Source organism: Phaethon aethereus (assembly GCF_964289735.1).
Source record: "Phaethon aethereus genome assembly, chromosome: 2".
NCBI lineage: Eukaryota > Metazoa > Chordata > Aves > Phaethontiformes > Phaethontidae > Phaethon > Phaethon aethereus.
Window position 1 is genome coordinate 152,057,697 of NC_138582.1, and position 23,125 is coordinate 152,080,821.

At 41.5% G+C, this 23,125-nt stretch overlaps 1 protein-coding gene across 1 annotated transcript in view; it reads left to right on the plus strand.

Annotated features, from left to right (window-relative positions):
* Nucleotides 1–1,157: 1,157 nt before the first annotated feature.
* Nucleotides 1,158–23,125, plus strand: part of KIAA1217 — a gene marked incomplete at its 3' end in the record, with an annotated part of 184,658 nt that continues 162,690 nt past the window's right edge. Inside the window, exons 1-2 of the mRNA XM_082015340.1 lie at nucleotides 1,158–1,554; nucleotides 6,540–6,826. Of these exons, the coding sequence (XP_081871466.1) occupies nucleotides 1,485–1,554; nucleotides 6,540–6,826 (357 nt within the window). The 5' untranslated portion in view covers nucleotides 1,158–1,484. The remainder of the gene's footprint in view (nucleotides 1,555–6,539; nucleotides 6,827–23,125) is intronic.

Below are 23,125 nucleotides of genomic sequence, written 5' to 3' on the forward strand. Positions count from 1 at the left end.
CCAGGTTTCAAGACCATATAGAATTAATTGTTAAAAAGGAAAATAAATATTTCTTAAGTGCTAGAAAATATGTATGTCTGATCTAATGAACAATAGTTTTGTTCATTTATCAATTGTTAATTGTAATTTACTCAGATGGTTTTTCTGTCTGGAAGGGGGAGGATTAGGGCATGAGGAAAGTAATTCTTTCTGAGCTTCTGTATTGAATTTATATATACACAAAACATTTCTGCATTCAATAATCTAAGTAGACAGGATGACATTTCTGCCAGATAGAGATGTAGAAGGAAACGTAGGGGAATTTTCCTAGCCTGTCTGAACTGGGTGGTTGAGAGGTCATTGCAAGCAATTTAGCTGATGTTATATTGAAGTCAGAGTTGAAGGAAGCTTGGAAGACCAGATTATGCTAGGTCTGTTTAAAAAGACATCCAAGATACTAACTGTTATCTGGTGTTGCAGTATGAGGTTGATTTAAATGAGAAATTGCGTATTTTTATTAATATCCCAGTCATGCTTTGTTCTTAACCTAATTCAGAAGTTGTCCGTGGATGAGCTTTCTGGTCTTGATGCTGAAACTCAACGCTCTGTTTGTTCCGCCATCTCTGGCTCCGCGTTATGATTTTGATAGACTAATTCAGTCTGATATTCTCCACTAAATCAACACATGTGGCATCTGCTGGAATCTGTGGGATTTGATCTCATCCTTCTCAGCCACATTATTTTTTGCCTCGCAGCCCGGTGGTTCTATTGATTCTCATTGCAGCCTTCCTGCCTCTGATCTGCCGAAACAGAATTAGTTATATGTTTCTATATGCTTTGCTACCGAGGCTTCAAAATCCCGCTTAACCAAAGCCCCTGCTTGCATATTGCTACCATTCATTTTTACTGGCTTCACTGAAGTTGAATTCCTGTATCTTGATTTTTTTCCCCAATTCATTCTCGGAGCAGCTTGAAGGAATTCAACAGAAAACAAAACCTCAAAGCACTTATATAATGAATTACTTTTAAACTAGACGCTAAAAAAGACAGAGGAGCATTTATCAGGAATGTTTGTGGGCTTGGTGGTTACGAGCTTAAAAAAATAGTCTGTGGAAAGCCTTTTGTCCCATGACAGAGATTTAAAAGGCTACGGACTCGGATTCCAGCAGAGACCCGGGCCTGTAATCGTGTGCGAAACGCTCCCCCTCAGACGGCTCCCCGGCTGCCGCGGGACGCCAGCCGGCTAGGGGCTCGCCTGCAGCGCAGCCCCTCACCTGCTGGGGCCCGGGGCCTGGGGGCCGGGCCCGGCCGCCGCCGCCAGCGCGGCCCAGCCTTGCGGCGAGGGCCGCGAGTGCCGGCATCGCGGGCATGCCGGGCGCGTAGCGGGGCACTTTGCACCGGGGGAGGGAGAGGAGTTTCCTCTCTCCTCCCCGAGACGGGGGCTGACAGCCCGGGCGCCGCGGCTTCCAAGTTGGAGAGGGGAGCTGGTGCGGTAGGCAGGGACAATGGAGGCAAATGAGAGCCAGAAACTTGAGCGGTGCCTGGCTCGCTCTACAGACAGCAGACAGATGAAGGGTAAGTAGGAGAATGAGGCAAAGATGGAGTTACATTTAAACATGCCCCTCGTTGCTGCTTTCCACAACCGGCGGCAGAATGCATGAGGGGGGGGAGCACGTCTTTCTTGTGCTAACGGCTCTGCGGATTTCCCTAGCACTCCGACTTTGCGAGCTTAACTTTCTCTTTCGAGAGATTTCTGTCTAACCTTTGAAGCCGGGAGCGTGCCGCGCTGCTGTCACCGCCGGCGGGACGCTGCCCGGCGCGGAAGGCGCTGCTCCCGCCGCGGGGGCAGAAATAATGCCCCGTCCCTTTAAATGCTCTGGGTGCTTCCCCCGTGGCAGGGAACCAGCTCTTCTTTCCTAGAAGCAGGCTTGAGCTCATCTTTTTTTTTTCTCGGGGTGTCTTTTAAAAGAGGGAGATTCACGGCAGATTGTCGCAGGGTTAGTTTTTACTTTGTGTGAAACCGGTCGGGTTTGTTTTGGAGCAAAGCCAAGGAATTACAAGCGTGGTTTTCACGGCGGGTCAGCTGTGCTGCATTTGTACAATTCCTGTTGCACTCTATATTTTGTCTAAAAGCGGATGAAAACTCTTTCCTGGTGAATTCTGCGTGGGCCATTCCACGTGGAGCTTAAAATTCAGGTAGCATGACAAATGCCTAATCTAACCTACATCTCTTACAGTGTTTGTGGAGGACTTGTGAACGTTCCCGGTTCATGCCTGTTGTATTCCTCACAGGCACTTGAGAAGAAGTTGTGTTACTGTCCTTCAGTGAAACAAATAGTGGACGGTCGGGTATATGTGGTTTTAAAAAAATCATGCAAGTTTACGAGTATGTAATACCAGTAAATAATGCATAGAGAACTTAGGAGAAAAAAAAACCAACCCCCCCCCCCTTTTTTTTTCCTTGGGGATTCATTAATTGCTTGATGCTCTTTTGAATAATTTTTAAAGTTAAAATACTGGACAGTGCAAGTCACGTGCATTTGTGTCTGTATATGTTTATGTTTAGTGGGACGGAAGTCTTCACTTAAAGGACGTGTCTGAATAGAAAAAAAAAAAGCCTTCAGTAATGTATTTCTTCTGTATGGGTTGTATGAGGCTGCCTGAGATACATGTGGAGCTAGAAAAACAGAGGTCTGACCAGACTGATCCTCTGATTCCCAACAATTTTGAATGCTGAGCGTTCATAACCAAATTTAGTAGTTTTGGCCTATATCCAAAAGTTACCTTTGGAAGTTTCTTGGAAACAGAGCTAATTGTAAAGACAATGGAGTAAATTAGAAAGAATCCAAATAATCTCAAATTTACTGCTAGCATAAATATAACAGAGGTGGGTTTGAATCCTGCTGTTAAAATTGTATTCTTTTTTAAACTTTCAAGGCTCAGTTTCATAGTATCTGTACAGGTCAAGTCCATGCTTGTTCCTTTCTGAAATTATTCTGAAAATGTTCTTCTGTCATGTCACCTGGATTGAAAAACAGGACTATTAAAATCCTCACAACGTTTAAAGTAATGAAGCAAAGTGACTTTCCTGACCTTTGTAGACTTCATGGAGGGTGTGACTTAGAAGAATTGCATACCGGGACGTGTTGAAGGACTGTTTCATTTTTGTTTTTGTTTTTTTTTTAATTTCCAGCTCACAGCAATTAATCCTTCATTATAATCTTCCTGATAATCCTAGGCATATTGCTTCTAGGCTGCAGATCTGGGCCTTTCGTGTCGTTGTATCCACTGTAGTAATGGGTGATGTTAAGAAATCCTGAAATTTGTTTTCAGATCAGAGAAGCATCTCAAGTATAAGGGCTGCCCAAGCCTTTAGACAACCAGAGCCCTTCCCTGCCCATCAGCAAGTCTTGCTTTTTGTTGCCCTCTAGACTTGCTACTTTATTGAGCAGAAAGACCTTCAGCTTTTAGCTTCTGAATATGAGGGAGGGAGAGCAGGAGACAAGCTTATCTCACACCTCTGTGTTTTCCACTGGCTTCTCTTTACTCTTTTTCCAAGGAGGGTACGTGCGTAATTTATCCTTTCGCTACTCTTAGCTCTCTTCTGGGAACCATCACATGATCCTTAACATATTTCACAGTTATCTGGGGGGGGATTGATTTTCTAGGCCTATTAACTTCACTTGGAAGATATGGAAAGTTTGCCCACGCTGTTATTGAGCAACTCCAGGGTGCAGAAAACGGCTCGTCATTTCTCCTCCCTGTAGCAGTGTGGCCCACGCAGCAGTTGTGGAGCTCAGAGCTCAGTTGTGAAAGCTCTTATCCCAGCTTTCAACCTCGCTTCAAAGCCATGTGTCCCTCTCTGGGAAGTGGCCATGGAAGAACTTTTAAGCAGTCACTAGGGGAAAGACCCGTATTCAAACATGACAGAGTTTGGTTTGAAAAAGAAAGTCACGTGCTGCTGTGGGCTGTAAGGCGGCGGGAGTGTGCTGAATGCCCAGGTCAGCGCGCTGGCAAGGCTAGCAATTAGTTTGCATAGTTTACATTCCTTTCTTTTCACTGGTATTTTTACAGTATTTTCCAATTATATGAAAGAAAAAAAAAAAATTGTTGATCTTTCTAATATAGTATAAGAAAAATTTGTTATTTTTGATTCCTTCTCAAGGTTTCACCCAATAACAAATATTGGTAAATTCTTCATATGTCTCTTTACGTCCCAAATAATTAGCTTTTTCTTGAACTATTGAAATGACTGAAGTGCAGAGTAGGGAGAGGCTTTGCACGAGAGAGATTTAGGACCCGAAATACACATTCATGAGCTCTGGGTTGAGGAAGTGCCTGCCACCAATTCAGTGATTGAAACTGCTTCTGCGACCATACTTTAAGGGTTTATACCAAATTGCTGCAGTCAGTCACCCACGCTCATGCTGACTCCCTTGAGCTCCAAGGAAATCCCTTATTTATGTCTGCCGCCTTTGTTCCAACAGCCTCAGGGATATAACCTCCGGGCTCTTGGTGCAACAAATTAAAGATGGTAAATTCCAGCCAGCCCCATCCCACCTCTTTTTCCTCCCGTGGAAAATCCCTTGAAGTGACTGTGCAGATTTCAGAAGCCATTTTGACGGAGTGTATCTGGAGTAGCCATGCTTACTTCTTGCAAGCAAAACTCTCCTTTTTGCCACTTTTCTCAAACAAGCTGAGTGTACCTGATGGTCGGTGCTCTGAATTGTCGGTAATCAGGGAGGCTGTATGTTTCGGTAACCGAGTTGTCTTTGGAAAAGTTGAGTGTGTGTGTACATACACGCGAGGCCGCTGCTCTGAAGGTTTAACCGGGATTGTGCTTCTAAGAAGGTCTTGGAAGGTGCTGCGGAGATCAGAGACGGCATTTTGAATCTGCGTGAAGGCAAAACCTCTCCCTGAACCCAACCGGTTTCCAAAGCCATGCCTGGCTCCGTGCTCGGCCAAGCGTGGTGCCACCTGCAGTCTGGGCTCCTGTGGCCGGTTCTGCTTTCAGGATGGGTTTCCATCAATGCAAATGAGAGGGTGGTGTTGATATTTTGGAGTCCATGAGCGTTATAAGGAGCTTACAGAAACCTGCAAAGTCTTTGAGGACTTTCCAGGGCCCCGTCCTGTTGTGAAACCCCGGGGGAATTGGTTCCCCGTGTAAATTCATGGGACATCACAGCGGTGGCAGCTCTGCTGATGCAGGATTTACGTTATTACCAGGGCTTGACATTTCGTGGGACTTGGCAGGTAACTGCCAACAGACACCAGAAAGCTGAAAAACCCTCAGCATAAAATCCTGAGGCAAGTGGTGGGCAGGGTGTCAGGCTGACTGAGTGAACCATAAAAAGAAGCGAGTAGGTGCCTGTTTCCAAACAGCAGTGCCGCATAAATGGCAGCATGCGGGGGAGGCGGTGGCTGGGAGGATAAAGGGCTCTGAGGCGAAAAGTGTCAGACGGAGAGAAATGGAGATGTATTAAAAACACGTCGAGGAAGGAGCTTCTGGCTCGTGGGAGGTGCTGGGAAGGGTTAACACGCACAGGGACGCCTGAGGCTGCTGGGTAGAGATGGGGAAGGCCACATCAGACTTGGCCAGGGCTTTTCAATGCTTCTGGGTTTTGGTTTTGGTTTTTTTTTTTCCATTTGCTGACAAAAGGAGTGAGGGATTTTTCAAAGGTATTAGGTAACAAGGCTCCAGACTATGCTTTTTCATGCACCAGAGGGTTCGTATTACACAGTTACCTGAAGATAAGCCAGCACTTGCATACCCTCCATGTCTGCCTATCTCTTTACAAATGTTGTCATGGTCTTTGGTCTTAAAATAGATTTTTAAAGTCATAAAATTTATCTGGTTTTTTTTTTTCCTATCACACAAAACTTGCTTTTATTCTGTTTCTTAAGAAATGGTTTATTGAAAAAGTGATATAGTATTTTCCAGCCTGCTGTCCGGAGACGTATAAAATCCAAGAGAGATCTGTGAAATTTAAAACCAGACCACAGTCAGAAATCAGGAAAAAAAGCCGCCAAAACCCTCTTATTATTTCATAGGTGTTTCAGAGCATGTTGAAAACACACTGAAGAAAGATTTAGGATTTCAAATCTGCTTTGTCAAAGGAATTTTATCAGTTGGTATCCTTAAGGATTCTAGTTATGGGGTCATTAAATGTACTGGAGCCTATTGAAGAAACCTGTTTCTTCTTGTGGAAAGCATCCTGTAGATTCTAAAGGTCAGGGAATAAGGGCCCTGCCAGATCTTCTTTTCAAGTCACATAGTGGTAAAGATGATATAAAAGGAACATCTACTTTAATGATGGTCACTTTTCTGGGAGGCAGTACTGTGGCTGTGTGTTAAAAGTATGTAAGTACCATCCATAGCTTTTATAAGTGATTATTTCCAGGCCACTTCTTACAACATGTATGTGCCTAACGATGCAGAATGCTACGAGACTTTTAAATGAACCAAGCTTTTATGTTGATTATTTTCTTTTTCTTATTAATGTGAGTGTTGGGATTCTTATAATATTCTGTTTTGTTTTGGTTTTTTTTTTTTCCCCCAGACCACACAAAAACTGGTTTGCATGTAACATCGCTAGACGATGCAGAATGTCTCCGATCTAAAGAGCTCCTTTCGACCCCGAACAGTCACACTTCTTCTAATTCAAAGTCCACCCGCAACATCCCTCGAAGACATACAGTAGGTGGCCCTCGCAGTTCCAAAGAAATACTGGGAATGCAAACCTCGGAAATGGACAGAAAGAGAGAGGCTTTTCTTGAGCATCTGAAACAGAAATATCCCCACCATGCTACAGCAATAATGGGACACCAGGAGAGACTGAGAGATCAGGTATGAAAGTCAAATTCGTATCTTGCTTTTTGTTAAACAGTCCTTATAACTCCTACAAAATTGAGTGTTGCCTCATTACAAAAGGTGAGAATGTAACAAAGCATTAAACAGATTTTTTTTTTTTTAATGTAGCCTGAGATTCAGTTGCTCCCCTGAAATTCAAAAAAACAATAATAAAAATGAAACTATTCAATACTACCTTGGAACTGTTTGTTGAAACTGACATTTTTTAAGAGTTTTTCGTTTTTTTAAGAATATACATGGAGAAAAAGATGAAGGTGAGACTCTTGATCTCAGCATATGGGTCTCTGTCTACTTTTCACAGCTGAAGGGAAAATATGGAACAGCTGTTAATATCTGTTACACTTTCAGTATTGGCACTGCTGCCTGGGAGAAAAGAAAATATCTGTAGAGTGTGTCTGCATGCTTTAGCTGGCTCTGTTACCCTTTCATTTGCTTTCTTTTCTATTTTTGAGTCTTTTAATACAAACAGAACAGACTTATCCACAGGTATCTGCATCCTCCAAGCTGTTTTGACATCCACATTGGTCTGTCAGCACCGTACCTTAAAGTGGTTTGCTTTTTGCCTGCCTGCAATTGCTTTTCAGCAGCGAAAAGTAGATGTAGAGTCAGAGGAGATGTGACACACTGATGTATTTCTCAGAGCAGGTGGAGGCTGCTGTCAGGCCAGCCTCCTGAATTCAGGGAATGCTGTGCAAGGATCTCTTCACAGCCTAACTCTGGGCTCTGGTTTTGGGTGCAATGATAGAATTTAGTCTGTTCAGCTTTACAGGCGATCTGCCTTCTATTCCATAATTCATTTTTTTCAGTCAACCAGCAGAATTTATAGTTCAGGCCAAAAATCTTGTGCCTGTTATTCTCAGTTTAACAACTGATTGACAGCAAGCCTTTTATAAAAGTTTTTTCTTTCCGAGTGTTTTATAAGTATTTCAGCACTAATGGCAAATTAATTGTCAGTAAGCAATAAAAACAAGTGGGAAAAATATTGTAGTCTGTTATGGGAGTTCTAACTGAATTCCCAGCATCTTTTGAAGTCTTCCAAAACTTTGGAGATCAGACTGTTGTTACAGGTTTGGAAAGATTGTAATTTGGTAACTCTCCCCTACAACTTCTCTTTGACAGTGTCTCTAGAGATCCCAGGTGCTATCACTGCCTCAGAACACAACTGCTAGTATCCATATGTATCCAGCTAAAATTGCTGCAAGACTTCAGCTCTAACGAAGATGATCTATTCCTTAAACAGCTTCTCTGCTTTCCTTTGAAAGTCTTGTGGTTTTTTTTTTTTTCTCCCCACTTATCTCTTCTATGAACTTTAGTGACTGTGTGGAATGTGCTGGGTGGTGGATAAAGATAGCATACAAATTAAATAAAGGGGGTGGCAGGGGGCTGAAACCCAAAGATTAGATCTTTTGGAGTCATGTAAATATTTAGTTCCAGTGTTGCAGACGCTGCAAACCCAGCTTGAAGAGCCTACAGCATTACACCCTACACATTTTGTAATTTGAGCCTTTTCTGAAGGCAATAAATTACAGAAGGAATGCAGTAACTGTTCCTGCTATTTGTTTAAAATGTGTCATCTTTGCTAATTTATTGAGGGTAAAATTCATGCAAATGTCTCCTGCTTCTATTTTTTGATGATTAGACATATGCATTGTATGTAATGAGTGTGAATTTTAAAACAAAATAACTTTAAAGTTACTGTTAGAGCATCAAACTATGTTTCTTGGGAATGGGAAGGACTGAAGACTCCATTCATTCAGCATAACTTAAAAGAAAAAAAGATAAACTGAACACAAGCCACATTAAAAACATGCAGAAATAAGTTATACCAGTTGATTGTAAGAAATTTCCTTAGTTGAAATGTATTAACGGTCTGGCTCATCAGATGCAGCAACAGATTATTATGGTGATGGCATTGCAGTTAGAGGGATTTTTTCTTACCAGTTGTGTTCATGTGTGCACATGCAACGTACCTGTGTATTTTGTGCGTATGTGTTTGTATGTGTATAGATACACATGGGTATGTATATGTACACATAGCTATGTGTGTGTATATATATATATATAATGCATGCTTATTGAATAAGACCATAATATAATTTTGCTTCAGAGAGTGTATATGTGTCTTTAGCACACATACTTCCTTTTTCCCTCCCATACTATATGTATGCATGTAGCAGTGGTATAGAAGATAAATTACATACACACGTAGTAGGTATGTGTATGTAACATATATATGTCACATACAAAATCTGTAAGATGGATAGGAAGACGTGAATTAGAATGTCACAGTTTATTTTCCAGATTACTTACCTCCCCTTTTTTACTTCTCCAGCTGCTCCAATATCTGGAAATTGGCAACATTATCCATGGTGGGAATTTCCCCATTGTGGGAGATCTATCAAGGACAGTAGCTAATGCAACAGCATTTTGTAATCTCTATGTCAAATGGTGCAGCTGGAACATAAAACATCCCAATATTTACAATCAGGAGATAGTCCCTTAGATATCATATAATTTGTCTTCCAGGTTGCTCTAAATCCTGTCAGATCCTGTTCTGGACCAACAAAAATGGTCCAGAAAATCAAAAGTGGCAATTGTCTCTTTGTGGACTTTTTTCTCTTGTCCATTTTAGCCATCAGTATCTAAGCATGGCAAACTGAGCCCTGGTTTGCAAAAAATAAGCATCAGGAAAAAAACTGTTTGGTGTTGCCAGATCATGCTGTATTACCTCCACCAGCAAGGTCAGCTCTGAACGTTGTCCATATCTTCCACTACGTACTAATGATTTCCTCCAGACTTCATTTATTCAGATAAATTCCTCCCTCGATGTGCCTCCTGAGGACCTGTTTCTACTTCTGATAACCTGCCAGAAATCAGAAGTGCAGTCACGGCCAGGTAAAATGCCAGCGGGGGTTACTGATGGTTAACTAACGTAGTGACCTGAAACCTCCCAGCTGTGCACACAGATCATCCCTCCCGCCCCGCAGATTTGTTACCCTGTTTGTGGTACCTTTATTCTGGAAAGGAAAGCTCACAGAGATAGGGGCTGTCTTTATTTGCACAAGGGCCTTGGGATACTGCCACAAGGCAAATAACCTGCAGCTGAGCTGGTCTACCAGGTAAACTGGGGTGTGAGTTTGCAGCAGGCAGAGGGGTGCAGGCGTGCTGTGCTTTGTGCACCCCAAAACGCTCGCAGGGCAATGTAGCACCCCATAGCCACAGCTCTGTGCCCGGCAGCCCGGTAGCTTGCCCTCATGCTGCAGTGTGTCCCCGGCAAGACAGCCTTGCAGACAGGCACCAGAGCTCCCTCCACCTGGAAGCCTGGGAAGTCGAGGAGCAAAATCTTTTTTTTTATAGGTAATGCAAGCTTCTGCAAGAGCTTTAGATACCTTGTATCTGCCAAGGCTGTCTCGTCTGCATTAATGAAAGCAAGGAACTAATGTAATCCCCAGGAAAGTTAAAAAGAAAAAGGAGAAAGAAAGGAGGAAAACAGTCTCCACCTTCTGAAGTTTGAGCTGGTGTGAATCATCTGCTGCTGAGCTCATGGCAGGACTCGGTCACTGCTTAGGTGGGGTTGACTCCAGTCAGCAGAGAAGGAAAGAGTAGAAATGAGTGTAAAAGCTGGGCTGGCAGCTGTGAGGATGAAAAAGAGTTTGCAATTAAGAGGTTAAAATGCTAACCTGGCCATGGGAGGGGGGGTAATCCCTGTGGTGAACCTGTTTTACAAGTTGACTGCTAAAAAAACCAACCCTTTCTGAGGGGCAGAGAGCAAAAATTATTATGTAGAAATTTTTCAGAGCCAGAGCTTTTGAGCGTGCCTTTAGAAAATGAGCTGGAAGATGTTTGCCACAGATTCCTTTTCTTGTTGTTTGACTAGGAAATACACTAGGAGATGTTGAAGGGTCAGCAACAGCTCTAGCGTTTCAGCCAGTGCTCTGTGAAGAAGAAATTTACTGGTAAACAAAATTAGATTTTCACCAATTAAAAAAAAAAAAACCAAAACAAAACCTTCCAGTGCCTGTGTCTAAAAAATGGTGGTTGAGGGTTTTTTTGTTATGTTCAGTTAGGTCTGAACATGACAGGTAACTCTGGCATCTGGGCAGGTGTGGTTAAGGTTACCGTGGAGAACCATGATGTCATGCTTGATAGAGCATGTCAAGACAGCTAATCTAACATGTAGATGTTCAAAAAGGCCCATAGGCCAGAACTAAGCTTTATGCAAATAGCAAAGTTACGCTGCAAAAGGGCGAAAGAAAATACGGCTGAGATATGGCGTGCGTTTTACCTGGCAGCTTGAAAGGATTACTACAGGCTTCATTATAAATTAAAACTTTTGGAACTAAAGGAAGAGGATTTCAGACCGTCTCTGGCCTCACCTGTGGAATCTCACATTTCGGTAAATAAGCCTCTTTCTCTCTCTGCCCCTTGATGTAAAAAAATGCTTTTGTAATCGTGGAGTTTGCTTCACCACGTTGTTCCTCCTGGCAGCAGGGCTGAGTCAATAAAGCAAGTTTTCTGGCATGCATGTTCCCTTTTCTCTATTGAAAATGAGTTCTTTATTGAATGAACTGAGAATTCGGAATTATTTGAAGGGCATTGTAATGTATTATGTTGATTATGTGAATCATGCTGCAAAAATGTCCTAGGTAGTGTTTTGGAGGAGAAACTAAGAATGGAGACACTTTATTTATTTGTAGATTATTGCCAGATGTCTCTCCTTTAACTGTTAAAATAGAACCCAAAAATTACAACAGCATTTATTCCAGTATTTAATATTGGCAAGAACACCAAGGCTTTTTTTTTTTTTTAATGGATCGCAGTATCAGTTGGTGAAACAGACTTTGAGTATATGCTTTGATATCACAGGAAAAGTACATTAGTAAAGGGTAAGCATATTTGGAGGTAAAAGTCCAGCAACGGAAATGCTGTTGGGACTTTTGGATTTTAGGTAAAAACAAAAGGAGATATTTTCAGTCCCTCTAGCGAGAGAGTAAAATCCCCAAGTTCTTAGTTGCAACCGCTTTTGTGCTTACATCAATCACGACAGATCAGGTAAACATCAATACGAAAGGGATAGCCCCCCCACTGGCACTGCTGCGGTACAGTAACAGGAAGCAGGTTGAGGGACACAAAGTTTAGTTGATTCCAATTGCTCAGTTTGAAAAGGGTGAGACCTAGGTGGGAGAGGGTGGGGGGTTGCGATAGTTAATTTTAAATAGTTAAAAATGTGAAAAGAGAAAAATTGTAGGTTCTGCCTAAAGACACCTGCGAAATGTAAACTTGAGAGAAACTTCAGTTCAATGTAAATCCTCAGTAGGATTTAGGGAATGAAGAGGCTGCAGAATATGGTAAGCACATTACATAATTCCAGGTGAAAAAACAGGGTATAAAGGATTTCTGATGTGCTGCATTGCTTGATCAGGCAAGGTTAAATAAACTTTTTTTGGAACATGTATTGATTATTAAAGTGAATGGACTTGAAACGACTACAAAGTGAAGAAATCACTAACTACTTTTTTGGGGGTCACAGCTCTTTTGCTTTTATGCTCCTCGTTATGTCTTGAAACTAAGCCAGTAATGGGAATATTATAGAATTAATTTCAATTTAACCTTTCTCCCAAAGTCTGAGTGTTAATTATTTAGTACTAGAATATGTACAAATGGCAATGTGTCATATGAACTAGCATATTTTGTATTCATTACAGTGGTGCTGGTTGATGGCATGGAATCGGGTAGGGAGAAGTTGATTTAGTGTTAATATTGTGTGAATACTTTTCTGGTCTGTACCAGTTTAAAACCAGGGTTAAAAAATTAAATTTTATTTTAAAATGTACACAAGGTCTGTGAAGAATGTGATTTTAATCTGGATATATGTTGCTGCAGATTTTTCTAGCTGAGACAATCCATTTTGTTGAATTACTGCTTGGTTCACCCACTGCTGTATATATTGTGTCATCAAAAAATGCCTGGTTTTATCTGAGAGGTCAGTGTCATACAGCTAGAACTTGCTGTTGTGTCAGCATAGGCTGTAGATATTTGCTCAGGAAAAAAAAAGTTTCATAAGTTGTTTCAGGAGATTTCTGTGAGTTCCTGCCTTCTCTCCGCCGGTGGGTACTACCTCCCTGCCCAAATGAGACGGCACTTCCCACTCCTCCCTGGATAGTCTTTGTAAGCCCAACAGACCACGTTGCACATTTGGGAAGGGAGGACCTCCGCAGCATCTGCATGTGTCCCCTGTCTCATGTACTGTCTGGTACAACAATTTATTGCTTTCTGGTGCCACTGTATGTTAAGGGAAACTGCTGTTATTTTACACTGTTAAAAGCACCTAAGAAAAGCTATGAAAATGAACATACGAAACACGATTACAAGCTTAAATCTTTGCTGGAATCCAAGCCCTTAGCTTTTGTTTATGGAAGGACATGAGATGACATGTCCATTTGTTTTGAGTTGAAACATGCTCTTTAGCCCCCAGATAATGCTGTGATTGCGAGATATTTATAAATAGCTCAATAGATAAATGAACAAAGAGCTAGTTAGCTCTTTTATTAGCAAAGTGGATTTACTTTGTATTCACTATAAGTGAAAATGTTGAGGAGGAAGAATATTCCTAGCAGAATGTATCTCTCTTTCAATTTTACTCTTTAGTTTGAAAAATTAAGGCAACATGTTAAGGTATATATTAGACTGCTAGCCCTAAGGTATCTGTGGGAGTAAGTGGAGTTTAACTAGAGTGGTAATACTTGCTTTGATAAACATAAGTTTCTTCATTTATAATTATCAGTTAAAAGTAATAAAAAAAGCTGTTCTTTTGAAAAAGCAAACAAAACAAAGCTGCAAAAAGGCTAATAAAGCAATTCCTTTTCTTTTCCCTTCCCTCCCCCCATGCAAACCACACACCAGCGCACTTAACTTTGCCCCAACAGGATTAGTAACTTTTCTTCTGTGGCAACGCCTCTGTATTTTAAATAGCATGTATTGTTTGTAACTCACAAGTCCCAGGTAGTTGTTATGTGCTTACCTTTGTTCATCTGAGTTTTGTATGTGTGTTTTCTAACCTAATTTTATGACAAACAAAAGTATTTTTAGAATCCTTTGCATTCAGCTGACTGAATAAATACCTGCCAGTAATCTTGTTTCGGTACTTATGGTTAGATCCAATAAAGAATCTGGGGCTTTGATACCCTTTAAAGCACAGTTTGGGCAGCTGCATTCAAGAGAGTTGCCCATGGAAACCTCTCCCAGTTATTGTAGACACCTGAGATTCCTTAGGTTTCAGACACTCAAGCTTTTCTGGCCAGAACTATCCTGAGGCATTTATAGACGTGTTTTTACACAAACTCAGTTTAGTCCTGGTGCTTTCTGGGTTGCTTTTCTAGATGACTACCAAAAGCTGCACGGAAGCAGTCAGCAGGACCTTGTTTGGTGGATGTGTTCAGGACTAGCTCCTTCTGCAGTGGTGGAGGGTGGAGCCTGCATCCTGCGCACTGGCCAGGCAGTGACCACCCCTGTGGCGGATGTACCTCGTGTCTCCTCTGAACCTGTGCCCAATGCCCTCCTTCCTCTGGGAATGCTTAGAGGCATTTGGGATAGACAAACCCTACATTTTCCCTTTTGAAGTTGAGCCACTGGGCAATGATGTGTTACAGGGTTTGGTCTCCGTAGCCTTGTGGCTAGCCCCTCAGATCAGCCGCTGAATGAACAGGACTGCAAAATTGAGCTCCTCTCTTCATGCTCTCCCTCACCATGAGGACTTTGCACTCCTTTCTTCTTGGCAGCAAAGTTTCAGGAGTCCGTGACGGAGAGAGCCCTGGCCCCGTGTTGTTTTAACCTCATCGTGAAGGTCCTCTGTCCAGAGATGGAGATGTGGCTGTGGAACGAAGGCTGAATCTTCTTCTCCTCCTGTATGTACTCTGCAGAAGTAGATTGGTGTATGCATGGTGCTTTGCCAATGCTTCCTCTTCCAACTCTGCTTTCAAACCAAAGCACCTCAGGTTGCTGTGCTTCATGCCTAGCTCGGGGGTGAACATCATGGGAGACGTCCGTAGAGCACTGTTCTAGATGGGGCTTGTCAGTGACCCCAAAGTTCATTTCAAGCCCCTTATTCACTTATGAGAACATAGGAAGTTTGTGACAGAAGTGAAAATGAAGCCCTGGTCTACAGCCATCTTTGGCCATGCTGTTTTTGAGCAGACATTCTCTCTTGTCCGTTGTTCTGGAGGTGTATTACAGAAGGTGTGAGCATTTCTTGTTTGGCAGATGAGGAGCATCACAGAGAGGCAGAGGTCTTGGGTGAGGGCAACAGATCGTGCTGGTTGTAGAGCTGAGGTTATAGCTTGGTTTCCCTGGTCATTGATCAGGGGTTCCTTCTGTAGCCTGTGATGAGCCTCAATGTTTGTGAATACTTGCTGTGTCTCAAGATCATTTCCCTGTAAATGGTTGGGAAAGTGCCTGGGTTGTTCTCTTTTCAGCTGAATAGTCCTGCTAGCTTCCCACTGTGAACATTTTTGCGCTCTTTGCACATTGTCACTTTGGAGGGGAGCATGTTTATGTCAGTCATGAGCAAAGTAAATGCACCTCTGGACTATTGCTGCTGCATTACAGCATTTTTCAGTTATTTTCTAACAAAGGCAAATTGCACCAAAGTCACCTGATTAACTGGCTTGGTTTAACCATAATCCCTGGGATTTAAATCTCCTTTCTGGGGTCAAATAAGAGAACAAGAGTAAATAAGACAAGCAAATCTCTTACGAACATGTATTCCAATTTCCTTTCTCTTCAAATGAGTTGAGTACACCCGGAGAGACAGTGCTATTGTCAAAATTGCAGCCAACACCCGTGACTGACAGCAGTCGCTGAGATGTGTGTTTTTAACACTCACCCTATCATTGTGTCAGTTCAGTAAATTCAGAATCTGGTGGTATTGTTTTGCATCTTGACACATCAACACAGGGACTTTTGATTGGGTGAGGATCCTTTTTTGTTTTTGTGGGGTTTTTTAGTCATCAATTAGTACCTTTTGTACTGCTGCATTTGGTGTGGCCCCTTGTGTTGTGGATTGTAGTGATTCCATTCGTTCACTAGAGATTGCTGCCTTAGTAAACACTGAGCTTGTCATTTGTTTTAAATTTAGGAAAGGTTTTCACTGGCTGATTAATACACTGCCATAGGTGCACTTCACTTTAAAAAAAAAAAATTAACCTAAAAATCAAAATTAATTATTAGAGAAAGGAAGAGAGAAGCTGTTAGGTTATCTCTGAAACCCAGAAAGACCAATAATATATTTTTTACCATGCCTTCTGCCATGGGTTCTTAAGGAGGTTCTTACAACCTCTCAGGAGGTGGATCTTGGATAATTGGCCATGTGCATCATGTACGTTCTGATCTTTAGTAGTTACATGTTATTTTGTCCCACATCTTGAGATTAATTTTATCTTCCAAAATGATGTTCGTGTTAGTTGTAAGACTGGTTCTTCTTGATGCCTACATGGATGTCCAGTTCTGTTTTGGATTGCTAAATTCTTGACTATGTTAATGTCTCATGACTGTAAATTCCAGAGCTCAACTAAGTTTTAAGAATATTTCAGCCTCTAAGCCTTTCTTACATGTACATTTAATAGACTGTTTCCATGCTCTTGCATGGATTTAATTCAAAATAGAAAAACTAATTGTAATTCAATTTCAATCAAATTTAAGTATTTTTTCAGTCTGGAGGGAAACGTTTGTCTTCCAAGGAAGGAGGCAGGCAGCAAGAGGGAGAAGTAAACCGTGGAAAACCAAAAAGTTAGAACATTTTTTGTATTTGAAAGAAGCAGAGTTTGAGTCTGATTTTAAATTTCAATGATATTATTCACTTCCAGATACACTTCCTGTCAGATGAATAAGCAGTGGCTTTTCCAATTTGCACCTCTTTTGTGGGTATGTGGGTGTCTAAAGTCTGGAAACAGACCTGCTGTTGATGTCTATGTGTGAACCTTGGGCTTTCTTCCACTGTGCTTGGAAAGCATAATTTTAGCTGCATTTGTTCATTTGTAGCCCTATTTTTAGTAACACAAAATACCATACATCAGACTGTTGTAATTAGTAATAAATTACTCACAGAAGGAACAAATATTTGACTTTGATTGGAGTAAGACGAAGTGTCACTTATTTCCTATTGGCCGAATAAATAAATAATTGAACAACATTGGTTGGTTGATTTGAGTAACAGTAAATATTGTTTGGAAGGAAGAAGAATTATTTAGCATAATGTAGAAAAAATAATTTGAAAATATACATGTAGACTAAACACTTCCATTAAAAATGTGTACCTGAAAAGGTTGGACATTTATAAAATTTCCTATAGATCTTAAAAACCTTTTATTTCCTTTTTTCTAACAGAGAAATGGTCATTTCAGTAAATTCTTGATCTAGGTTATATTTTCCCTAAAAGTCTTTAAAAAAACCCTAAACCTCCAAAACTTTACAGACGTTTTGTGCTAATTTCACTCTCTCATTATGCGTATCATGCATTCTTTATTTTTAAAAAAAGCTATTTAATATTAAAATTGCTTAATAGCTTTACATTGAAAAGACAACATTATGTCAACGTTTACTACCCAGGGATATGGGAGAACCCTGTATTCCTCTGTTCTTAGGCTGGAATTACCACCGTATTGCAGATACCATGATTTGGCAGTAACTGCTGGCAGTACTTTGGTTTGTTTTTGTTTTTGTTTTTTTTACTGAGGATCACTATTGTTTCAATTAGTTTTCAGCTGCTAATCCAAGCTGTTTGTTATCTTTTTGGCTAATGCTAAATCCAGCGCTGGGGGTACAGGCAGGATGGTGCCTTCTGCCAGCCCTTGGCAAGCTCCTGCATGGGCGAGCGGGGCCGCGAAGGGTCTCTGAGCTACGCAGCCCGGCGACTCTCTCCGTTTTGCCACGGGCAATTAGTTGGTGTCTGTCGCTGGAGAATTTAAATGAAAACGTGATAGAAAGAGCATCAAAAGCTTTCTGGAAGTCGGGGGAGAACTTCTCCCTTCTGAATATGGCGAAAGGGTGGGGAGGGATGGAGCGAGGAGGCGCAGGTCACAAAATGTTTTTCTTGGCCCTCGTGGCGCTGGTATTGATGTCAGTCAGACGTTCCTGCTGACCGGAGTACAGTTGGCTCAAGCCGCTAGCAGGTTGTCTGACCGACGCGCTCTTCCTCTGGTATCAGATGCAAGCATTGAATTTCTGGCTCGTGTGTACTTCCCTTCCGTTTTATTTTTACCAAGTGTTTTCAGCACCGCAGGCTGTGGCAGGTGCCTTCCGGCGCGGGCAGGTCCCGCCGGCACCTGCTGCCGCTGCTGCCCCCGGCACGCCGGGCTCTCACGGCTCCCTCGCAGCCGGCAGCTGACGGGCACTGCTGCAAAGGCAGGGCTCCCAGCCACAGCTTTCTAATCCGCTCCTGAACAACTGGGTTAATCCCATACCGAGCCTGGGACCATACTGCAAGTAGGAGTCAGATTTCTTCCCGAGGCCAGTGAATAGCTTTCAGTAACGCCGGACCATGGCGGAGGTCCGCGTAGGATACTTCGTTGTTGCTGTAGCTTAATTCCACGGAAGATTTCACCATAGTGTTAAGCGTTTGTATTACTTTGTGCTTCTTGCGTGTGTCTTTTTACTGTGCGTGTTTTACCTTCTTTTTTCATTGCTAAATTGTGACCTTCCGGTCTCAGGTATCAATCCTGTCACAAAAGGGTAGTTCTAGCCCATGTGCAAATGTGTATTTGTTCAATCCCCACCCATATGCAAGCATGCAACCATGAGAAACCAGTGTTTTTTATATATGAGTCATTCATACACCCGGATGTGTAACAAAATTTCACATCAGATGAGGTTCTGCTGCATACGCACACCTATAGAAAGTCTGAACCAGGAGAAAGAGGGACCTGCGCTGCTCCTGGTTCTGTCGTTCCATGCTGGCAGCAGTCTGCTAGCGAGGGGATGGATTTTGAGGAGGAGGTAACCACTCATGCTCCTGTGGCACAACCAAGAAGAAAAAGGAGCCTCTCGGCTTTTTGCTGCTCCTCTGGTGCCTCTTCCAGCCAGGTACAGCTTTGATGAAGAGCCAGGGCTTTCATCTGTGGGGCTTCTATAAGAGTTCGTGGAAGCTTTTGGATAGATCATTTTTTCAGAAGAATGCTCCCTGTAAGAAGGAATGTCCTCAAGTGTTCGTTGTTATTATCCCATTGTCTATACATGTTTCTAGGTTGATTTTGAAAGGGGAAAAAAAAGTTTAGGTTACTAGATAGTTATCAGATGCTTTTGAGAGGAAGACTGACAGTCTACAGAAGAAGGGCTTCCCCTGAACCATGATAAAATAGAATTTTATTTCATCTCATGGTTTCAAAATTTGTCATATGCTGTCTAAAAACCAAGATACTTACTTCTCTAATTATAGAGAATGTTTATATGTAAGGTTTAATCTATTTATTGGAAGTCTTCCAGGACTCTTGATAACTGCTACTTTGTGGGCCTCTTCTGAACTGAAGGGGTTAGAAAACAGTAGACTTATACTCCAAAGATACTTGGACAGTGAAGATGAGTGACCTACTTTTTTTTCCTGTATCTTCTCTTGCTTCTGTTGTAATATTTTGGGTTTGAGAGATCTTTTCTCTTCATGCTGTGACAGCAGGTATTGTTTTGTTTTAAAGAAACTGTGAACTCACAAGTTCTGTCTTGTTTCTGCATGACTTAAATCTGTCTCAGAGATGTTATTTTGCCAAGAATAGTTCCATTTACAGTATGTTAGACAGATTTCTTTGTGACTGCATAATATAGGCAAAACCAGCTTAGAATTTAGGGAAACTTTTAATAGTTTATAAAAGGAGAACTGAGGAAATAAATTTTTAAAAAAGGTTCACAAGTACTCAAACAGGTAGTTGTGAGATGCTTCTCATGTTGGGTTGGGTTTTTTTAAGGTACTTTTGTGGATTTCTCACAATACCTATTAGCAATGTATTACTAGAGAGAGAAGGGGTTGGGCTTTGTGTGATACATCACCACTATGTGATTTTAATTGTAGAAACTGGGGCAAATAATTCTGAATTGATACCAAAAAGATTTTCTGTTTAAGGTGATCACTCTCTGGACTGTTTTTCCTGAGGAGATGTATAACCTTTTAGATTAGATTTACCTGCTGTGTAGCGTTTTTAACACACCAGACTAAAACTAATGCAGGGTAAAACCTACAGATGTATTGAGTCACCTGGCAAAACAAGAGCAGCTTAGATAACCATTCAATAGCTTATTGTCATAAGATAAACATGGAATTCTAGGTATTTTCTACAATAAAAGAACTTGTGTGTTCTTTTGACCTGTGCTTTCTGCTGCTGCTTATCAGACTTCCCTGGATACTGCCAAAATGTCTATGCTTGTCATTGTCTTTCTCTTTTTTTTTTTTTTTTTTTAATTTTAGTATCACACTGTTGGATTTTGAGAGCAGAATAGCTTTTCTAACTTCTAACTTCCTGTGAAAAAAGCAGTCAGACAAAAGTTATCAAGCCTTTCAAGTGAGGTTTGTCTAGCCACTGCTGCTTTGTTTTTGGCTTATCTTCTCTCTGTGGTTTGAAAACTTGCTTGAATGTCTGGGTTCTGTAAGCTTTCAGAGGTCTTTTAAAATGCAGTCATCGTTTTGAAATGTTCACTGCCTTCAAATACTTTCAGTGGAGATGAGGGTGATGGGCTAGTTTTACTTACCTCAGTATATGGCAAGGATCTACGTTTTGAAACATAAGCTTACATACTGTTTGGCTGCTCATTTAACTAAAAACAGCCTGCCTGATTTCATACCGATGTCTCTGCCAACCCACAATATCACCTGCATTTGTTCACCCAAATTCAGCAAAGTAGCTGAGTCTGGCGGCGCCCTGTTGCAATAGGCAGATTAAGTTATTTTATCTGAAGTGTAAGAGGGAGGGGAAGTTCAATAAGAGTTATGTGGGGAAGAAAAGCCTTGATTAGCCATGGAAAACGTTTTGTCTTTTAAATCAGAGGCTGATAGTTTAGGAGCCTTTTCTGATTGCAGGTCTGGTAGCAGCACACCTTGAGTCAGTTTAGGTGTGTTGGGTGTTGCACTTAAGAGCAGAACCATTAAAATCCTTTTGAAAACTAAAGACTGGCACAGACCGCTGGGTCACCAGTGTGTTGTGATACTGCGCTCGACAAAAATACATGGTTTGTCTTAATGGCTAGACTGCCTTGGTTCACAAATAGAGGGAGAATTTTCAGTTTTCTTCTTAATAACTGAGACAGGTAAGCAGTCATAACTGTAGCTCTGCTATTAGATCATTTGAAATTTCAGGCGCCAAGAAACATTGCAAAGAACAAATCTGCCCAGCCACACAGCCTGTGCGATATCTCTTATTCTCTTCTGTCACTTTGTTCTCATCTAAGAGGAGGATCAGCCAGTTGTTTCTCATCTAAGCCCCTGCTTCAGACACATATTAGGCATGATGCTCAAATATCCCCCATGGAAATGAAGTTGATTGTCAGCGGTGTAATAAAGGCACCCTTTTTCCCCACTGCCTTTCCTGAAAGCTCCATGTAAATATGTGACAGGGCAGATGGTGTGTAATAACCAAGCTCTTCCTATTGGAAGATCTCAATAAATAGGAATATACAAACATCAATCTGACTTCACCGTCCCAGGTGGATGTTTGGGTTAACTGTTGTTCATTGTAGATGATTTCAAAAGCATCTGATTAAGTTGTTAATACAGCTGCTGTTTTTCAGCAGTATTTTTGACTAATAATATAGTTGCAGTTTGCTTCTGTGAGTCCCAAGTGCGTTGATCAAAAGAAAAGTGATGCTGAGATCTGGAAACATTGTGGAAGTTGTAATTCTTTTCCTCAGTCTAATCCAAAAACACAATCGAAACAAGTTAATAATTCATAGTATTGGAAAATTTCTTAAATAAATACTGCACTACCAGCTCTGTTTGACTTGAAGGAGAGCAGCTACTATACCTTCACTTAAAAGAGAGGGAGATATTCCTTCTTATCAGTAGAGCTATTTCTTTCCTGCCAGATTGTGCTGGTCAGAAAGGATAAGGGGTAAGATCAGAGGCCATGTAACAGGGCCTTTCCCCCCTTTTTCATAATTAGCAGTCTGAAAGTCAACAGGACAAAACTTGTATTTGTTTCTCTGACCCATTGCTGTGTTACTTCACATGAAAGCAGTGCAGTCTTACACAATTTGAATTAATCCAACCATTAAGAAGAAGCTCATTGTTTAAAGATTTGCAGATACTGTTTCACAGGCCAAGAAACTTCTCAGAGTTTTGTTCAGCCACAGTGTTATATAAACAAAATGAAAGCAAACCGTGATGCAGTTGCTTTGCTTTTTCTTTCTTTTGCAGGGTATTTGTTTGTCTTCCCTCCTGCATTACAGGCTGCCACAAATCATTTGTAGAGTACAGTGACCTTTACGGAAAGACTAGTGGTAGCAAGTGCTTAGGGATCACTGTCTTCATAGCTGGGGAGAGAAGATTATTGTAGCATCCAGGAATTTACATAAAGGATGAAATATCAAAAAGATACAGTTTCCTCCCAACCTCAACCCCTTGTAGAGGAGTAAGAGGTGCATTAGCCTCCAGCATGGCTGGACCATTGGAACAGGTCATCTGGCGTGGTTTCAGTCCTGGGAAATAGCTGGTCAGCGATACCAGCATCGTTTCTACTCTTCTTTCTGGAAAACTGAAATCAAGAATGTGATTCGCCTGCAGACACAGGCAGGGAAAGGCCATCATCTGGATGTTCCCTTGCAGAGCTTTCAAGGATAATGATCAGGGTGCCTCAAGACTTGCTGCCCCTTGGGACTAGCAGAGGGAGAAGTAGGTTACATTTAACATTTGAAGAAATCCATGGATCGCTCCAAAGGTCAGTAATAAAGTGCTCTTGTCCTGGTTTGCCAACTTGGGTTTAACAAAACTTTGAGTTTGGTTGCTCAACTTTATTTTATATTTTTGTATATCTGTGATGAAATGGGTTCATTTGGGAGGAGGTAAATATAGCTAGAAGTTAAAACTTTCCATATGGAAGAATGTTAGATGTGTTCACCTCTTGAAACAATTGTTGGGAATATGTTACAAGGCAGCTTTTATAGAAATGTAGCTTTCTACTGGGATCTGGACTTTGGTGAAGAAATGCACTCTACTTAGGCTGCCAAACAATTTAATTGCAATCTTTTGCCATAGAAGTTTGACACATTGTCCTGTTAGGTATGTAGTATGTTGTTACAAAATCAGAG